The sequence below is a fragment of the Prionailurus bengalensis genome, chromosome C1 (assembly GCF_016509475.1).
Source record: "Prionailurus bengalensis isolate Pbe53 chromosome C1, Fcat_Pben_1.1_paternal_pri, whole genome shotgun sequence".
Taxonomy (NCBI): Eukaryota; Metazoa; Chordata; class Mammalia; order Carnivora; family Felidae; genus Prionailurus; species Prionailurus bengalensis.
The window spans coordinates 54,162,035-54,182,791 of NC_057345.1; the positions used below are offsets into that span (position 1 = coordinate 54,162,035).

General features: G+C 42.3%; 1 protein-coding gene across 2 annotated transcripts; it reads left to right on the forward strand.

Annotated features, from left to right (window-relative positions):
• Nucleotides 1–3,826: 3,826 nt before the first annotated feature.
• On the forward strand, nt 3,827–20,224 carry LEPROT. 2 transcript variants are annotated; one of them, XM_043575193.1, is made up of 4 exons: nt 3,827–3,851; nt 8,812–8,887; nt 14,507–14,693; nt 16,335–20,224. In XM_043575193.1, the coding sequence occupies exons 1-4, from the start codon at nt 3,842–3,844 to the stop codon at nt 16,449–16,451; spliced, it is 390 nt and encodes a 129-aa protein (XP_043431128.1). In that variant the 5' UTR covers nt 3,827–3,841; the 3' UTR covers nt 16,452–20,224. The 2 variants fall into 2 exon arrangements, with proteins under 2 accessions (XP_043431128.1, XP_043431127.1); XM_043575192.1 differs by lacking the exon at nt 3,827–3,851 and adding an exon at nt 4,118–4,247.
• The last annotated feature ends 533 nt before the right edge of the window (nt 20,225–20,757 follow it).

Here is a 20,757-nt window from a genome sequence, read left to right on the forward strand (position 1 = left end):
TGTTGTTCGAGGGTCAACTGTATTTCAGTTCTTAAGGATAGAAGCAGCATGTTCATTTGGAAGCACATGCTGCAAATGAAAAGCATTTGAATCATTCTTTTACTGTCTCTGTCTGGAAGAATGTTCAAGTTGGATCCTAATGCCACTGATGAGACACCATTGTATAAGGACTGAACACAAACAATAAATTCCATAAACAGTTATCACAGCAACAGGACAGTTTCCCTACTGGAAACATCTATGGGGAAATTTAGGTCAAGTAAATAGGTTTTGGTTGTTCTAAAATAAACCATGATTTGGCATAATGGTATGGTATTGGTTTGAGACCAGAAAACTACATTTAAATCCTGGTTTTTTACTTCAGGGCTGTCATATTCAACAACTTTGTTAAACTAAGACTTAATCCTATCACCTGTATAATAGGGATATTGGTAGTAGCCCTACAATGGAGGCATTAGGAACTGTATATAAACTATTATCGAGTACTCATTAAATAGTAGATATTGTTAATGATCTATAGAACAAAGTGTATCCTTGCAGATCAGTATTGGGGCTGGAATTATATTGAAACCTCCAGTTGGTTGTAGGGAGTAACACAAATAGAAAAAAGCATCAAAAGAAACTTGTGCCTTGGCCCTTATTTCTATATCCTTGGAATGATAGAGTTCTGTCTCCCTAAAATGGCAGAGATTTGAATTGTAGGTTTTGTAAAGGGAATGGCTGTGTGAAAAAGGGAAGTGGTTGAGAGTTAGGGAGGGAAACTAACACTGACTAATTTCAACAGTAGCATCACCTTTGGATTTAACTTAAGCACTGATTTGAGAGCCTACCCCAGTATAGATATAATGCCACTGCATCTATCTGGCAGGCACTGCCCTAGGTGCTATTATATAGATTTGTTTTCTCATTTAATTCTCAAAAAATTCTGGGAGGCATGTTTTGTAAATCCGACCTCAGGAAACGGAAGCATGGAAACATTTATCCAGAGCTGGGGTTTGAGGCTAGATGTTAGGATAGGGAGAGATGGTACTATGGATGGTGAACTTACCTGTTAATTCAACCAATATTTTGTGTAAATTGTATGCAAGATACTAATAGAAATGTAAGGGAAAATCAAAATTAACAAATGGATTTGATTTCCCTGTTAAACATAAGAGGTTGTTGTTTTTCTAATTACTACAACAGATTTATATGGAGTAGTATACACACTGTCTGACTTTAGAGTTGAACAGTTTTGAGTTTTATCTCAGATTCTTTACTTACTAGTTCCTATTTGAGCCTCAGTTTTCCCATCTGTAAAGTGGAGATAATATAACCTACAGTGTGAGAGAACTGAATGCAGGAGAGAATATGACGATTTAAAGTAGTTCTGAGAGAATATGACGATTTAAAGAAGTCCTAGGCAGCACGGTAGAGGACATGGATCTTATACATCCAAATCAGGGGTATGTTTCAGCTTCTAAGGTTTTATGTACTTTTTTGGGGACTCTTATTCTTGATGAAACATGGAATGGGTAAGTGGAAGAATAATTTTTCAGTGCAACATCTGGCAAAAGGAAAGCAGATGTTCTCAGGAGATGGTTAGAGCTTCTGGAAAGATGTTTTCTCTTCATAGTGTTTAGTAAACTGGAAAGGACAGATGGTGTAGGCAGAAACCTTGTTGAGAACTGTGATATTGTGATTTATGTATGTGATCATTCAGATGACCAAAGTATATATATTTGGTCTTCATCCACAGTTCCTGGCTTACAGCTCCCCAAACCCTTAGAATTTCCGTAAATGTAGAGAGTGATAAAGATTTCATTATGTTTGGAAATCGCCTAAGGATCAGGGCTGGTTGCCAATTGAGCCAACCACATTTTTAGAGGATTGGTACTTTCAGTCCTACCTCATGAATTCTGGGGAGGAGAGAGGGACTGGCGGTTGGCTCAATAGCCAATGTCCAATGATTTAATCCATTGTACCTATGTAATGAAGCCTCCATGAAAACCCAAAAGGACAGCGTTCAGAGAGCTTCCAGTTGGCGAACAGCTGGGGATGTGGGTAGAGGGGACACACCTAGAGAGGGCTTGGAAGCTCAGTGCCCTCTCCCCACACCTTGCCCTCTGGCAAGTTATTACCTGTACTTCTGATGGACTGGCTATACATCAGAGGTTCCCAGGACCTCCCCTCATGTTTGATTAGTTTGCTAGAGCAGCTCACAGGCTTGGCATTATAGTGAAGGAACATAAGGCTGACAGGCAGTTCCCCCTGAATACTTTCACTGCTGTTAGAAAGGAGTAATACTCAAAAGCGGGAAAAAGACATTCTGAAGGATCTTGAGTAGATTGCAGGCTACAAAGCAGAGTACAATGTAATTCTGGATCTGCAAGGGTCTTCAATGAGCCAGGTATTAGCAACACAATATTTTTAATAACTACCTTCCATCTATGAGGAGATATGGGAGGGGCTAGAAAAATGAACTCATAGGTAAACATGTTGAGACAATAATACTTGACTGTACAGTTTTGAAAAAGTAAACTTAATGGGGATCCTGAAAGGTGGTGGTGATGAGAATTTGTACTTCTCAAGCAGCCAAAGGAACCCCTTTATCTTTCAGTCTCTTTGAAAATTAAGAAAAAGCAATAGAAAGGGGGCAGTAGTTCCTGGCTACAATGAGGCATAAGTGGCCTGTAACCCAACCTCCTCCAAAAAGCTGGCAAGCCCTACCTTTTCTGAGCCTCTTTCCATTAAGGTAAAATAAAGCACTTGGATCAAATGGCTTTTAAGATCTCCTCCAGATCGTCCCCACCAAGACAGAAACTCTATTCCCGTGAGGAAGAGTAAATACAAAATAGCCCTCTGAGGTTTAAATTGGTCTTAGTTACCTGCAGACTTTGAGGTCCCAAGGTGTAAGAATAATAACTATTTAAAGGTTCATGAAAGCTTCAGGAGCAAAAGAGATTATTGGTCTTTGTGTCTCTAAATAAACCAGGGTGTAAGAGAGAAAACGAGTGTTTGAAAGGTGCTAAAGTTCATATTAAGCAAGGCAAGTCCATCTTCGGAGAAAGATCTTCTACGGACTTGTTCTCTGGTGCTCTCACCCGCAGCTAAACCGGCTGCAGCCACAGCCATGTAAACGCAGACAGGCAGGCGCGCGCGCACACACACACACACACACGCGCATCTTGGGGCTCAGAGAAAAGTGCTGCTCAGTAAATGAGTGTCCTTTCCTTCGCTACCGGTTGTAATTACCCCCCTTCCCTCTCCCCATTTTCTCGGTCTCCACCCTAAGGCCGAGATTCCTTGCAGCCAGGAACCGCGATTGCTGGGCCTCTGTAGCTCAGGACCTGCACTGGTTTGGCTGCCTTGGAGCGTCTTGGCCCGCGGACCCAGCGGTCCCGGAGGAGCCGAGGCCCCAGCCGACGGACTGAAAAGGATGGGTGTAGGGCAGGTTAACAGATTATGTGTAGGGCTCAGGATCTGGGATAAAGGCTCCGGGAACAAGACCCGGTTTACAGGCTGAGAGTGCATTTCCGGGGCAAGCCCAGGACCAGGATCACGGGGTAGGCGGAACTCTGCGAGCCGGGGGAGGAGTTGTGGACGATCTGGGCGGGGCTTTGCGTGGCAAGGGCGGAGCTCTGCGTGGAGGGAGTGGGCTTAGGACCTAGAGGGACGGGGCTCTGAGTGGAGGGGAAAAGGCGATCGGGACCCTCAGGACGGGGTTCTGAGTGGCGTGTCAGAGAGTAATCGGGACTGGCAGTGGCGGGGCTGTGCGTGGTTGGAGTAAACTTGGAGCCCACAGGGACCCGCAAGGGCCCGGCTCCGCGTGGCTGGCTTGGACAAGCAGGGGCGGGGCTCTATGTGGCTGGGTAGGTAGGAATCGCGACAGGCAAGGGGCGGGGCTCTGCGTGGCAGGGCTGGCCGAGATGTGACAGGCAGGGGCGGGGCTCTGCCAATTGGGTCTCGGACGAGCAGGGGGCGGGGCTCTACATCGCGTGGCAGGCGGAGATGAGACCAGCAGGGGCGGGGCTATGGGGGCGGGGCTGGAGGAGCTGGAACCCGCAGGGGCGTGTTCTGTGTGGCGGGGCGGGAAGGATCGGAAACGGCAGGGGCGGGGTTCTGCGTGGAGGGGCGGGGTTCTGCGTGGAGGGGCGGGCCCGGGGCCCGTGGTGCGACCCCGGGCCGGGTCTGGGCGGCCGGCGGGCCGTGGCAGGAAGCCGGAAGCAGCCGCGGCCCCAGCTCGGGAGACATGGCGGGCGTTAAAGGTAGCTGGTCCTGCGGTGGGGTGACGCCGCCGTCCCGGGCTAAGCCTGGAGCTGCGCTCTCAGCGTGTGGGCGGGGAACGGCCTCCCCCAAGCCTGCCGCTCTCCCCTTCTCTCCGGGGGCGGAGGAGGCGCTCATCCTCTTCCTTTGCCCCGCGGGATGCGGGTGGAACCTCACTGGTCTGCACGCTCCTGCCGGTCTCTCCGGGACCTTCCAGGCGAGCCAGGAGCGGTGCCCTTCTTGGAGACCCGGGTAGACCAGGAGCATCACCTCTAGGCTCCTCAGTACTTCGGAGCGTACCCCCGCCCCCATCTCTGCTCAGTTTTAAACCGACTGGGTTTCCATTTCCCGACATGTCCACCCTGAAGCCTCTCCTCCCTCTTCCTGCCGCTCCGCAGTTTCCAGTTTCTTCTAGAGCAGCCATTGTCTTCAGTCTTCTCGGCCCCGGGGTTCTTAATTCTTTCGGTACTGATGAGTTTTCCTAGTTGGGCAGAGTTGACTGCAGGCAACAGAAAGCCCACGGAAATGCTGTATTTCTCATAATTGTATAGAATAGATTGGGTGGAATGTTATCGCTGCTTTCTTTAGTGTTTATTCATCTATGGACAGACAAGAAAGTAGTGTTTGTACAGAGAGTGTTCAACTACAGGGGCAGTAAAGGAGGTACCAAGAACGCCGCTTCCCTTATCTGTATGACTTTAGCGAAGTGGGGGATGGCAGCCGTAGGAGAGGCTATTGGAAGGCTTCCTGTTATTTTGGTAGGAAACCATTCGATTTCTGATGTTTGAATAGAGTAGTGTAACTTGTTTCTATGTTGGAGTTAACTTCCATCTTTGGAATTGGTAACCAAAGATCTTCCTAGTTAATCAACATCTGTTATAAACATGTATACGATATATTTGCATGCATGTGTGTGCACTCTGAAATTTATCTGAGTATGTGAGCTATTATCAGACACATTGTATCATTATTTCTGGCTGACTTTTATATTCACCATCAGTTTAGTAAATGTGATTTACTTGGACAGTGTCCAGTGTGTAACGTGTCCATTTGAAGACAATGCAGAAAAGGGGTGACCGATAGTATCCCAGTACTGGACTGCGCTGTGCTTAGTCATGCCCAGAAACTATCAAGTAATGATACTGTTTATGTGTGAATGTGTTAGAAATTGTGATGTAGTGAAAAGGAAGACCATGAAATGGAAAAGGACTAAGGGAAGGAAGCTACAGATAGTTCACTAAGGGGTGAACTATCTTACAGATTGAGGGACCATTGTATGCCTGTGACTTGGGATAAAAAGATAAAAGTTATTTTTGGGTGACAAAACTGGAAATGATTATATTACTGTTGAAGTGTCCAAGGTGTCCTTAGATAACAGGAGGAGCACAAAAGATGGTGTTATGGATTAAATTGTATCCCTCAAAAGGTATGTTCAAGGTTCTAACTCTCCAGTATCTGTGAATGTGACCTTATTTGGGAATAGAGTCTTGGCAGATGTTATCATTAACTTGATGATGATACTGGATTAGAGTGTGCCCTAATCCAATGACTAGGGTCTTTATAAAAGGGGGGGGGGGTGTCAGAATTTACACATGGAATCACAGGGAGAACACTGTGTGGAGACAGAGGCAAAAATCGGACTGATGCAGCTAGAAGCCAGGAAACATCAAAGATTGCCAGCAACCACCACGAGTTAGGAAAAAGCAAGGAAAGATTCTTCCTTAGAGCCTTCAGAGGAAGCATGGTCCTGCCAATACCTTGATTAGAGACGTCAAGCCCCCAGAAGTGTGAGAAAATAAACTTCTGTGGTTCTAACGGTCCAGTTTGTAGTACGTTGTTAATGGCAGCCCCAGGAAACTAACACAGATGGGATAACTTAACCCTGCTCTGGGGAGAAAAAGGCAGTTCTTGAATTGAATCTAAATCTAAATCTAAATCTAAATCTAAATCTAAATCTAAATCTATAAATCTAAATCTAAATCTAAATCTAAATCATCAGTAAGGTGTCACCTGGCTAAGGAGGGAGCAAGGACAGTTTTTCCAAGTGGGGAGAATTGTGCTGGATCAACTCGTAGGCTGTGAAAGTGGCTGTGAAGGGGTGACACCAGCGTTGTGTATTTGAGAGATCGCTCTCTGCTGTGTGGAAGATGGATTGGAAGAATCAAGGTTGGAGGCAGGCATGAGATGGTGAGGGCATGCACCAGGGCAGTAGTAGAGGGTTCAAGAGAAGAGGGTGGGTATCTTAGTCCTTTAGGGCCGCTCTAACAAAAATACCGGAAACTGGATGGCTTACAGAGCAAACATTTGTTTCTCAATTCTGGAGACTGAGAAGTCCAAGATCAAGGTGCCAACAGATGCAGGGTCTAGTGAATGTCTGCTTCCTGGTTCATAGACATCTCACTGTGTCCTCACATGGCAGACAGGGCAAGGGAGCTCTGGAGTATCATTTATGAAGGCACTAATCCCATCCATGAGGGTCCCACCTTCATGACCTAATCACCTCCCAAAAGCTTTAAGTACCATCACATTGGCAGGAGGATTTAACATGAATTTGGGGAGGGAACACGCTCATTCAGTGTATAGAGGTGGTTTTGAGTGACACCTGGGAGGTTGAGTCACCTTAACTTGGTGATCTTCTGTAAGACAGAAGGTGATGATAGTGTTGGTTGGTCTTTCAGGATAGAACTTAAAGGGAAGAATGTGTTTGGAAGGAGAGGGTGGGATGTTTGGGTTTTATACATGTCGACTTTGAGGTCCTTGTTTGCTACCTGGGCAGAGAAGTCCAGATTGGAGTTGGAGGTGCAGGCCTAGGTCCCAGGACCTGTTCTGGGCTGCAGCATCAGATGTGGCTGGGCCCTCGTGATACTAGGGAACTTTGGGTCAAACGCAATGTCTCAGCAGAAGGACAGTCTAAAGAAATGAAGTTGGATTCCTTGTTAGCTCCAACTTTAAAATATGGCAGAGGATGTTGATTCCCCCCAAAAAGAAAAAAAGAATCAATCAACCGGAGATACATTTGTGAACGTTGAGAGATGGGTGTCACAGACGGGAAAGAAGAGGTCTCTGGTTCCTAGCTTTGAAGAAGGGAGTGATACAAAAGGTCAGGCACAGGGAAGGGATAGTGCCAACCAAGAAAAGACCATCTGTAATGAAACAATATGCGAAAAGTTCCTTTTGTACATTTTTCTTTAAAAAGTGACATGTACGACATGGAAGAGTACAAAAATTAAAATTGGCAGTCTTGTGCCCTAACGTCTGTATACTTCCAGATGTTTTTAAAAAGCACCTTCGCATCTTCCTATAAAACAGTCTCCCTAAATCTCTTAAAGTAAAAGGAAGCAATCAAAATGTTAATTAATTTAGTGAATGACTAATTGTGAGTATTAGGGATTTTTTTCAGAAGAAAATTTGGCTAAATTGTGTCTGATGCTTTGAATTTATACCTTTAGCAAAGAATATTGCTAAAATGAGCAAGTACCTTCATCAGTCAGCATTTATTTATGGAACACCTTCTTTTGCCAAACACTTCACATGGATTATCTCCTTTACTTCTCATAAGCTGCATGATAAGGTGGCACCATTATTCCCATTTTATAGGTGAGAAATTTGATTGAAAGAGGTTCAGTTTCTCTCCAAGGTCACACAGCCAGTTGGTGGCAATGTTGAGATTTGAACCCGTGTTGGTGACTCAGAGCTCAGGATTTTTTTTTTAACAGCCTTGATACTCTGTCTCCCACTCAGCAGCATGACAAGGACAAATAACGTTCCTACTCCCTCAGCGATTAGTGTTGAACAGATGCAGGGAATAAATATTTTATTTGGTGGATACTACTTGGGAGTCATTTTCTATGAAAACATGAAAGTAGTCTTCAAATACTTGAAGTACTGGGGTTGGGAGAGACAGAATGATCAAAGGGCATATATATATTACAGTGAGGCAGTTTTGGATATAATTTGAAGAAAGGATTTTCAGCATTTAGATACTATCAGAAGGAAATGATATGCCTCAGGCAGTAGTGAGTTCTCTTCACTGGAGTTGTGCAGACAAGCTGGTTGGCCTCTTGTGACAAATAGAGGGAATTTATATATTAGATAGGGGTTGGAAAATGCTTGAGACCTTTCTCACCTAGTGATTTTAAAGTGGTGGACACAGGCAGTCATCTGCTAGTCAAATGTGATGTCAACTAATGAAATAAATCACTACATTTGCGTAAATTGGGAACCTTTTACTTCTTTAAGTGAATGTTTTTGTTTAAGATATAACTCACATACCATAAAATTAACCTTTTAAAAGTGGAACATTCTATGGTTTTTAGTTTATTCACAAGTTTGTGCAACTGTCGCTACCATTTAATTCCAGAACATTTCACACACACAACCCCCCCTCCCCCCCCCCCCCCCCCCCCCCCCCCCCCCCCCCCCCCCCCCCCCCCCCCCCCCCCCCCGCCCCATGCCCCAGAAGAAACTCCATACCCATTAGTAGGCACTCCCATTCCTCCCCTCTTCCCTCAGGTCCCTGGCAACCACTGATTGGGACCTTTTAACTCTTGGTTTTATTTTTCACAGCTCTTGTGGCATTATCCTTCAGTGGGGCTATTGGGCTGACTTTTCTTATGCTGGGATGTGCCTTAGAAGATTATGGGTAAGTGTTCATTTCAAAAAGAACTATTCTTGTTTTTGTGCGTTTGTCATTGTTCCTGTGAGTGTTAGCAAGTTTAGTGAATTTAGCGCCGGGCTCTAACCAATGAGTTAGTGAAGTCCAGGTCCATTCGTGGGTCAGTTATATTTGTGCAGAGAAAAGCTCTTTTTAGACTTGATGTATTCATTTAGTAAGCATTTCTTGAACACCTACTCTGGACCCGCTGGGGATATAAAAAGGAAGAGATACAGTCCTGTCCTCAAGGAGCTTGCAATTTGAGTTGTGCCTGAGAGGCAGACAGGCGTCGGTCTAGTCCGGAAGATGACAGCTGTAGTGGAGACATGTGCACAGTACACGGAGAGCTTTGAGAAGGTGTATCTGAGTTTCTCTGGGAGAGTCAGGCAGGGCTGCAGAGAAGCGGTTGTCTTTAAGCTGAGACTTTGTGTCTAAATAAGAGTTTGTGGGGCTGATGAGTTAGGGGAGGGCATTCCAGGCAGTGGGAACATTCACCAAAATGTGTTTATTCAACAACTCTTGGTTGAGTGCTTACCGCATGCCAGCCACTGTTATGGGAACTGGAGATTAAGAAATAAGAACAAAGGTCCTACTTTCTCAGAGTCTGTGTTGCAATGGGGGAGATGGACACTAAACAGATTTAAAAATGTCCATTCTATCAGAGGTAGAAATTTTATGAAGAATAAATGATAAAGGGCACAGAGACTGGGGAGAGGGTGGTCAGGGAAGGCCTCTCTGAGAGGGTGACTTGTGAGCAGAAATGCAAAGAAAATAAGGAAGCAGGCCATGCCGGAAACTGGGGAAGGAGGACTTCAGGCAGTAGGAAAGTCATATGCTCAGGCCCACAGACATTAAGGCATAGAGACTCTCCAGGAAACCACATGTGGTTCATTATGGTAGAGCATAGAGTGTAGCTGGGATGAGCAATAGAAGGGTTGGTCAAGGATGTAGAGTCAATCAGTCTTTAGGGCACTGTATGCCATGTAAAAGAGGTCAGATTTTACATTTCAAGCCATAGGAGCTGGAAAAATATCCTGAGAATAGGTTTGGAGGGTGAGGGGGTTTCTGTTTGAAAAAAGTCAGTCTGGCCAAAATGTAAGAGTGGATAGCAAGGTGCTGAGACTGCCCTCAGGACACGCAGTAGGGCACTACTGTCATAAAGCAAGCAAAATGTCAGGCTGTGGCAGTAGGAATGAAATGAAAGGAAAGAGAGAGATCTAGGTGGCAGAACTAACAGGTTTTGTTAGCTGATGTCAGGGTTCAGCAGGGGGAGAGGGTTCTGGGATGCCTCCCAGGTGATTGGTTGAGCATCTAACTGCACAGGAGATGCTGGGACTAACTTAAACCAGCTGGAGCTAGTTGTTGGGACATTTGATGAGTTCAGATCTCTCACCCCAGTCCTGGCCAGAGATTGTCTAAACACAAGAGGGAGCCGGTTGTAAGCAATAACTTCTATTTGTCCAGAGTGTTTGCAGCTGTTACCAGAGTCTGGTTTTTAAGGATATAAGGTATTATCCTCATTTCTAGCTGGGAAACAAAAGCCCAGCGTGGTCAAAGACTTAACCCAAGTCGCACAGCATTAAGTGGCAGAGATTGGACTCATGTTCTCACTCTCTTGACCATTATTCTACAACCAACTCTAAATCCAGGTGTTCTAATTCTCTAAGATCTCTATAAGGTTTTGAAAAAAATGAGCCATTTACTGGTACTACAAAGAAATTAATTTTATATTTAATGATGGTGACCCAGGATTATCCTGTACATCAGGAGTCAGCAAACTGGCCCACAGGCCAAACATGGCCTGATGCTTGTTTTTGAAATTAAATGTTTTATCAGAATACAGCCACACTCATTTATGTACCATCTCTGGCCACTTCTGCACCACAGGGGCAGAGTTATGTAGTTGAGGCAGAGACCCCGTGACTTGCAAAGTCTAAAATATTTACTATTTGGCCTTTGCAGAAAAAGTTTGCCAATCTCTGGCTTACACGTTTTCTGAATAGTGTATATTTAATACCCAAATTTTGTATGTAAACAAGGTTGCTTCTACATTAATAGTTCTCATAGTTGAATATTGATCGCTTACTATGAATGGGAACACAGTGCCTTAGATTGTTGTACAGAAAACTCTCACTATATTCTAGGAAGTTAATAATTAAGAGCTCCTGGCTGTGGGCATGTCAGGTCATAGCTGGGTCTCTTCCAGACCTCTTCTTGTCTCTGTATCTGTGTTTCCTCACTGGTAAAATAAAGGCTTTGAACTAGATAATCTCTAACAGCCCCTTCAACAATATTATTTGGTGATTCTTGAAACCCACTATAATCCCTATAGTTTAGAATTAGGAGTTAGAATTCAGTGTGTACATCTTGAGTCCTCTTGATGAAGGGCATTTCCCCTTCTTGCTTTTTGGTTGCTGTCCCGTACTCCTAGATCTGTGGCTGAAATAAGCTTTCATTACAGTCTAGCTTTGTCACAACTTCTGCTTAGAGGTGCTGACTGTCGGGGTGGCCCTCCGTGTATTACTGTGATGTGGATATTTTAAAGTGAATAGAGACTTTCCTTTTTTTTTTTCTCTCAAGGAATGAAGCATAATAAACATCTGACTGATGGAGAAAAATATTTTTGAAGTATTTATAGAGCAAATGTAATTGAAAAGCAAATGACAATTTTTAATAAATACAAAACATTAAAATTTGGGAAGAAAACTTTTTTGCATTATGGTATTATTATGTCTTACAATAAAGATTAGAGTATATCTAAAGTTTGTACTGGTAAGCATATTTAGTTTTATGATTTCCATACTTAAAATTCATTTTGTTCATTCAGTAAGTGGTAATGGAATACCTCATCTCAGCCCTGGGGATAAATGGTGATTGATTGAGACAAATTAGATTGTTGTTCTCATAAACAAGGAAATATCAAATAGGGATAAATGCTGGCAAAAAGTCAAGAGGGTGATGTGCTCAAGGGTAACTTGAAGTATTTAAAATGGATGGTCAGTCTTATTTCACTTAACATAATATCCTCTATGTCTATCCATGTTGTCTCAAGATCTTGTTCTTTTTTCTAACTGAGTAATATTCTGTATTCCATGTATATCTTCCTTATCCATTCATCTGTTGATGGACTCTTGGGTTACTTCCATATTTTGGCTATTGTAAATAATGCTGTAGTGAACATAGATGTGCATATATCTTTTTGAAATAGTGCTTTTTTGTTTTCTTTGGGTAAATATGCAGTAGAGGAATTCCTGGATCATATGGTACCTCTCATTTTGTGAGGAACCTCCATACTATTTTCCACAGTGGTTGCACCAATTTACGTTCCCACCAACAGTGAATAAAGGTTCCTTTTTCTCCACATCCTTGCCAACACTTGTTATATCTTGTCTTTTTTTTTTAAGTTTATTTATTTATTTTTGAGAGAGAGAGAGAGAGAGAGAGGAAAAGAATGAGCAGAGGAGGGGCAGAGGGAGGGAGAGAGAGAATCCCAAGCATGCTCTGCACTGTCAGTGTAGAGCCCAGCATGGGGCTCAAACTCATGAACTGTGATATCATGACTTGAGCTGAAGTCAAAAGTTAGATGCTTAACTGACAGAGCTACCCAGGTGCCCCCATGTTGTCTTTTTTTTTTTTTTTATGTTTATTTATTTTTGAGAGAGAGAGAGAGTAAGTGGAGGAGGGGCAGAGAGAGAAGGAGACACAGAATCCAAAGCAGGCTCCAGGCTCTGAGATACCAGCACAGAGCCCGATGTGGGGCTTGAACCCACGAACCGTGAGATCATGACCTGAGCTGAAGTCGGACACCCAAACAACTGAGCCACCCAGGCGCCTCGCCCCCATGTTGTCTTTTTGATACTAGCCATCTGACAGGTGTGAGATGATATCTCACTGTAGTTTTGATTTGCATTTCCCTGATGATGAGTGACGTTGAGCATCTTTTCATGTGTCTGTTGGTCATCTGTATATCTTCTTTGGAAAAATTCTATTCAGGTCCTCTGCCCTTTTTTAATTGGATTATGTAGGTGTTTTTTGGTGTTGAGTTGTGAAAGTTCTTTCTATATTTTGGATATTAGCCCCTTTTTGGATGTATCATTTGTAAATCTCTTCTCCCATTCAGTAGGTTGCCTTTTCATTTTATTGATGGTTTCCTTCACTGTGCAAAAGCTTTTTATTTTAATGTATTCCCAGTAGTTTGATTTTTCTTTTGTTTCCCTTGCCTGAGGAGACATATCTAGGAAAATGTTTCTAAGGCTGATGTTAAAGAGATTACTGCCTGTGTTTTCTTCTAGGAGTTTTATGATTTCAGGTCTCACATTTAGGTCTTTAATCCATTTTGAGTTTATTTTTGTGTACGTTGTAAGAAAGTGGTCCAGCTTCGTTCTTTTGCATGTAGCTATTCAGTTTTCCTACTACCATTTATTGAAGAGAACAAATTGAGGTTGGGCAGAATGTGAGGGCAGTGGGAGATGCAGGCTTCCAGTCATGGAATGACTAAGTCACAGGGATAAAAGGCACAGCATAGGGAATATAGTTAGTGGTATCATAATAGGAATGTATGGGGACAGATGGCAGCTACACTTGTGAATATTGCATATTGCATAGAGTTGTCGGCATCACTGTGTTGTACCCCAAAAACTAAAGCATCAACTATACTCCAATAAAAAATAAATAAAATTGAATGATCAGGGAAAGCCACTTTTAGGAGGCCTCTCAGCTTAGATTGCACAAGAAGGAGCCAGCCAACGAGAAGACAGGGAGCAGAGCGTTCCAGGCAGAGGGTTTTGCTAGTGCAGAGGCCCTAAGATGGGGATGAGCTCAGAGTGTTTCAGGAACAGAAAAAAGGCTGGCGTGGCTACTGACTGAGTATATAAAGAGAAGATGGCACAATGCAAATGGGAGAAGTTGGCCAGATCATGGAAGGCTTTGTAGACCAGGGAAAGGAATCTGGGTTTTACTAAGCCATTGAAGGGTTTCCAACGTGTATACACTCAGAAGATCTCTGTTGAGTTAGTGGGTGCTAAGTGGGTGCACTGTGTTGCGTTCTATAGGGAAAGCAAAGGTGACTGAGTGAAGATTCTGCCTTCAAGAAATTACAGCTCAGGAATAACAGAAAACAATAAAGATTCTTGATTACACATTGTGTAGTTTTTTTTTTTTTAACACAGGGTAAGGTATCGACATACTAATGGACTAGTAATTTTAAAAAATTTTTTTAAAATTTATTTATTTTGAGAAAAACAGACACAGCACGGGCAGGGGAGGGGCAGGGAGAGAGGGAGAGAATTCCAAGCAGGCTTCACGCTACCAGCACAGAGCCTGATATAGGGGCCTGAACCCACGAAACTGTGAGACCATGACCTGAGCCGAAACCGAGAGTCGGATGCTTAACTGACTGAGCCACCCAGGCATCCCTGGACTAGTAATTTTTAATCATTGCACCTTACCTGTTCCTGGTATAAATCATCTCATGTACGAGCATTGACCATTAAATTAATAATTGTTTGACCTAGACGCTGAAGATAATTCTAACTTTGAAATGGCAGCATGTCTTTACAATGTAACCGTAACTTTTCTTTTTGGGTTTCTTCTGGGTCCATCCGACAGCGTTTACTGGCCCTTGTTTGTCCTGATATTTCACGCCATCTCTCCCATCCCCCATTTCATTGCCAAAAGAGCAACATATGACTCTGATGCCACAAGTAGTGCCTGTCGGGAGCTGGCATATTTTTTCACTACTGGAATTGTTGTTTCTGCCTTTGGATTTCCTGTTATTCTTGCCCGTGTGTCTGTGGTAAGTTTTGTTTTCTATTGTTTTGCTCGGTTGTTGCTGAGTTTACTTCAGAACATCAGTTTCACTGCCATTGCTTAGGCTTAATTCTCAAATCCAGATGTGTTTGTAGTTTCTCTTTTCCATTTTAGATCTCCCTATCAGTGCCTTGGCTATGTTTTCAGAATGCTTTCTTTGTCTCTCTCACAACTTTTAGCCGGGGCATGTGATTTCTTGCTCTTTAAACTGTTTTCTGGAATTGTGCTTATCAAATCCTTGCCTCTTAGGGCGATCCACAGAGAATGTAATAGCAATGCTTTTCTGGTTCCAAAATGAACATCACATCAAATTCTTCTGCATATAGGATCGTGAACACAGTTTCCAACTCAATACTATAGGCATATTTTAAGGGACACCTACATGGTTACAAGAAGATACAGTGAATAAGATGCCATCTTCATATCCAGTATAATTGTTTTCTTTTTGTCTCCAAAACACACATTGTGGGTATAATTTATTCACTTCTTTCTTTTTTAATGTTCACTGCTTTTCATGCTACTTGCTTTTATTCCCCCTAACTACATACTGTTTCAATTTCATGAAACTCTTATTTGGGGCATTGGATCTTGGGGACATCTGCTATTTGTAAGATACCAGGAATAAGAGCCAGACATTGTCTGTGTCCCAGAGGCACAGAAACTAGCCTGATGGGTAAGTACACTATGAATGTATTATGTGTGATAATTGAAACATGATCACACCACCATAGGAGCAGCAGGAAGAGAGAAATTCCAACTGGCATTTGATGTAGGCCTCAAAGGCTAAATAAGGTTTTGATTCAAGTAGGGAAGGCTGTTCTATGGAATGGCACCCAAGTGTGAAAATGCAATATGTGGAATAAATAGCAGTTCAATATGGCGGAGTCAAAAGGACGTGATTGAGAAGGAGGCTAGAAAGGTTGGGGAAGCCCACTTGCGCAGGCTCTTGAATGCTATGCCGTTTGAACTCTGTTTAAATGAGAAGCATTGGAGCTTTTTGAATGCAAAATCTTCAAGACCTTACTCTCCTTGTGCTGTAGACTAATATTTAAGTTTGGCTGTAAAGATTTCTGTTTTATGAAGAAACTTTCATTGATGTTTTCTTTCTATTGCTTAAATTAAAACAAAATGCCCACTAGAGGGTACTCTCATCCCCTACTGCGCCTCTGTAGAACCATCTGCCACGCTGGGAAGCTGTATGCAGATTATTATTTAAAGTCTGTTCTTGCCTAGAAAAGAAACAGACCAATCCATAATTCTCTGCAACTCCTGTTTTCCTGAGAGGAGGCAATGGGTATAGATCTTTTAGTACCCGGTATTATAATTAGACCCTTTATATTCTGGGTGCTTTTATTTTACTTAAGGCAATCATTGTCTACTAAAAACATGTTGAGAAATATGTCTAATGGGGAAAATGATAAGGATGATACAGACTTAATTATCAAGCATCACGAAGTAATTAGGCTAATTACTGAATAGTTCACTGTCTCCTGCCTGTTAGGTTATTAAGCCTTTTAGCAGTTTTATGTGATATTTCATTGGATGATTCTAATGCAGAAAATAACAGATTTTCAAAGAGTATGATATGAAGAAAGTAAAGATTTAATCCTCTTTCCTTGTGTTTCAGATCAAATGGGGAGCCTGTGGCCTTGTGCTGGCAGGCAATGCAGTCATTTTCCTGACAATTCAAGGTTTTTTCCTTGTGTTTGGAAGAGGAGATGATTTTAGCTGGGAGCAGTGGTAGCACTTTATTCTGATAAATTGCATTTTATTTCTTAGAAGTCATGCTATATGTATTTGTGTGCACATGTGGCCTTTTACTATGAAATTTCCTATGCTATTTTTTTATACCTTTATATCATGTTCACTGTAAGAAGGACTACAGGAGAGAAAGCTCAGTTTTGTTTCTAGCTAATAGACCTCTCCATGTACTCAAGTTGAATTCTTTTATTTGTTTGGCTCTTCATATAGTCATGGTGCTCTCAGAAGATATATTAACACAGTCTTGTACACAGCCGTTCACTTGTGTGGATGCATTTACATATTTTGCCTGGGGATGAGTGTGGGTAAGCAGACAGCACTGGAGCAAGTCTGTTCTACTCAGGACTTCCAAGATATACTTGTGGCCCAGAGAGACAGAGCGGCTCCCTCTTTGTGTTGTAGACCTTTGCCTCTCGAAGTGTGGTCCATAGAGCACCTGGCATCTCTTAGGAGCCAGTTCATACAGAATCAGAGGTTCCCCCCCCCCCCCCCCCCCCACAGATCCAGTGCATTTTAGATGAGCTCCCAGGTGAATTACATGCACATTAAAGTTTGACAAGTGCTGTCATAGGGGAATAAGTATCACCTCTAGTGTCCTTGTCTTCCCTTTGGTCGAACCTCTTAACCTCTCTGGGTATTAGCTGCTCGTTTGTAAAAATTGTTTCACCTGCCTTCATGTTGAGGCCTACTTCAGAGTCTCTCTGGTATTTGTGAAATGTCCAAACCTGTATTGTTCCTCACATTTGTGGAATTGTTCTCAGTAGGGAACAGTTATGTCTTCACTGTCTGAAAGGCAATAGCTCTTTTCACAGAGCTGGGGAAACAGAATAACTGCAAAGTAACAGAGTAACTGGGCTGTACCGAAGGAGGCCAGGCTGGAACCAGTCCCTGCTTTAGCAGGGGGGCAAGAGCAGATAGGTAATACTTTCTAACTTCCCTTTATAATCACACACTTCTCCCCAGCTCCTTCTCTGTACTGCGTTCCACCTCCATCCCCCCTCCAAACCAACACACTCCCAGCAGTTCTGATTTGCCTTTACTTCCTCATGGCTCTGACTTTTCCTTCCTACAGGAACAGGAGCCAAGTAAGCAAACAGAGGGTGCCCAAAGACGCTACTTACTGTCTTTCATGCCTTGTAGATCTTTTTATATATATATGTATAAAACCCCCTGCCACTTTTAAGTGAATCATTGTGAGTACGTGCCACGCTAGATCCCGTAGTCAGTTTTTCTAGCTCAACTTTTGGTCCAAGATCTATAAAGAAAATATGGGAACTAGAACCACTTGATGAGAATACAATGATTTTAAAGGATTATTAATGTGTGATAACTGATACGCATTGAAAACACTAAAATTTTGAAGTTTGGAATCTGAGGAATTAGCATATCTTTTCGTATTCTGGAATGGTCTGGGACTAGGAGAAGATAAAAGTGAAACCTAAAAGGATAATGTGCAGTTATATTGTGGCCTTGTGCATAATTTTATGTTTTCTTTTTTTTTTAATATATGAAATTTATTGTCAAATTGGTTTCCATACAAAACCCAGTCCTCATCCCAAAAGATGCCCTCTTCAATACCCATCACCTGATTTTATGTTTTCAAAGTTCTTTGTACATATAGAATTGTTGACGTTATTTCCAATATTTATAATTAGAAAAATTATATAAACACTTTATAATTTTAGCCAGCGTTTTTAATAACACTTGCACTTACTTTATTGTAATAAATTTCTCTTTTAACACAAAAGAAAGTTTAATTTCAAAAGTCTTTATTCTGATGTAGCCTTGCTTAAAAGATAAAAAAAAATAAAGTAAGAATCTCTTGGTGTTCTGAAATGGGTAGTTTGAGCAATACAGGAATAGCAATACATTTTAAGATATCATTTTGAATGTCTAGTTGGCTTGTAATAGCATTTCTTTTCCTAAAACGGAAATAGTGTTTAATTTATACTCCCTTTGACAAAAGTATCTTTGTTGCTTATACATATTTCATATTTCAGATAACCAAGGTAGCCTTAATATGTAGCCTTAAATAAAGCATTGCCTCTTGATTGTACTTCCAGAATGATATAAAGTACACATAGAGAATATTGGTAGCCATTCCCTAATAATGGAATGGTTTATTGAAGTGATAGATTGTTGGATTTGCTCTGTGTCTGAAAACAAACATTTATTTTTAGTGCTTAAGTGTCATTATAAATGCCAATGGGAAGTATTGCTATGAATGTACAATATAGAAGTTTCCTTTTGATGACACACATGTTGGACATTTCTTTTTCCTTATAAAAAGTTCATTTTTTTCCCTGTATGCCATAGAAAATATTTTGGAGATTCAAAGCACATTGCTTACATTCTAAAACTAAGAATACACATAAAGAATTGCTGACAAGTAAGTAATCTTATGAAGAAGTTCTTTATCATGTTCCAAACAACTGGTTTACAGGCAGACTTTGAAACACTTTCGCACAGCAAGTGGGAGGCTGGTGATTGAGTGCCCAGGCCAAGCCTTCTGAGGGAGGCTAAACCCTGATGTAGTTGGCTTACAATGCTCAAGGTACCTGCCTGAGTTTTGGGTCTTGGAAACAGGGTAGCATGGACAGGGTGGAGAAAGGAAAGCGGAAGTTTCCACCTCTTTTCCTGAGAACAAAGGTCTTCAAGTTTTGCAGCCACTTTCCATCCCCTAATGCCCTTGGGGTCCAAGTACATTCCCTTGAGTTTTGTTGGCCTCCTCTCATGACAAGGGGCCTTCCTCCCAGCCTGCCCCACCTCCTGGGGCTCCTCATTTTCCCAGATCACCCACCTCTCTACTTCTACCCAGTCCATTTTCTTATTATAGCTGATACAGTGCAGTGTGAAGAAGAAAGCAGTCTGGTCTACCTCTTTCCCAGAAAGAAAGGAGGACTTGTGCTCATCTCCCCCTCATCTAGAGCCCTTACCAGTGCCCCCAGTGTGTAGTGACCACGCCTGTGGCAGCTGCAGTTTTGCAGGGGAATGCCTTGGAACCCAACGGCTCATTCACAGAAAATGGTAGTGTTTCCAAGTACAGTGAAAAAGCATCCCAGCAGTTTATAGAAGGGTAATATATGGGTTAGGGGCAAACCTCTCATTCCTCATCCCTTCCTCTGGGTGGGTTCTCAGCTGGTCATACTTTTTCATGGTTGTTCCTGTTCCTCCACTTGTGGACTCACAGATTTTTCTTACAGTCATCAAGAAATCTTTACCTCTGAGGTATTCCCTTCATGAAGACTCTTCTAGAGGCCACAATGTTTCATTAAGTTAATACCATTCCTTATGCTGTCAGGGAAATGCTTAGGAGATGTCACAAAAATATGACAAGTTTGCAAAAAATCCAGATTTTGCACCATAATTTGGCCAAATTTTATACGGATGCTAGCATTTTTCAAGCATAGTAATTAGTTCACAACTAGAAATTGTTATTTCTATAAATGGATGTAACTTGTGTGTTTTAATTTTTTTCCCCCATTCTGCCTCATGAAATACCTTATTTGCAAAAATCCCAGTGCATAATAGCTCATTATGCTATTACAATCACAAGGTGCTTTGTAGTGGCCATGCTACCGGAATAGAGCAGTGATACGTGTAACCCCAAACATGATGTGAACGATCTCCAGGACTGCTTTAGGTTGCATTATATATGTATGATGAGGACGATTATTTTTTAAATAAAACTTGTTATTTATACTTTCACAAAGACTTTTATGTACGTTATTAAATTAAAATGTTTAATTTTTAGCAGATTGATTTCCCCAGTGTTTTTGTTTGGATAATCTTAACGTGCATGTGACTAGTGTTGAGCCTGTACTTACTGCGGTTGAAGAGAAGCCGTCCAGGCATATGCACAAACTGGAAAGAACCCAGGCCCTAATTACACCTGTGTTGTGGCTCACAATCCTGTGGGGAGACGTGGCTGTCGGGGCGTGCTTAATAATTCGCTGTATTGGAAAAGAGAGAGCACTTGATACTTTAAAAACATGCTGTACATACCCTGAAGAGTCTTTTTTTGTGCACTACAGAAAAAGAATGAACTGATGTAAAATACTACTTAAGGAGTAATGTATCCTTTTGCACCGAACGTTTGGGGAAGAGCTGGTGTCTTTCTCACGGGGTGGGGGGGTTGGGGGTGGGGGTTAGGCAGCTAGGTGACAAACGGAGCTGGTTATTTCTTTGTTTTGCCCAACTAAGTGTAAAGCTAAAGTTTTAGTAGAAATTTAATAATACCAACATACCTATAAAATGCCAATAAAAAGAAGAACAGTTCCCAAGGAAAC

What these genes read in the sequence shown, in the direction of transcription:
- LEPROT (XM_043575192.1), top strand. An exon ending in TGTGCCTTAGAAGATTATGG is followed by an intron (nt 8,888 to 14,506) that starts GTAAGTGTTCAT and finishes TCCATCCGACAG; the next exon opens with CGTTTACTGGCCCTTGTTTG. An exon ending in TTCTTGCCCGTGTGTCTGTG is followed by an intron (nt 14,694 to 16,334) that starts GTAAGTTTTGTT and finishes CTTGTGTTTCAG; the next exon opens with ATCAAATGGGGAGCCTGTGG.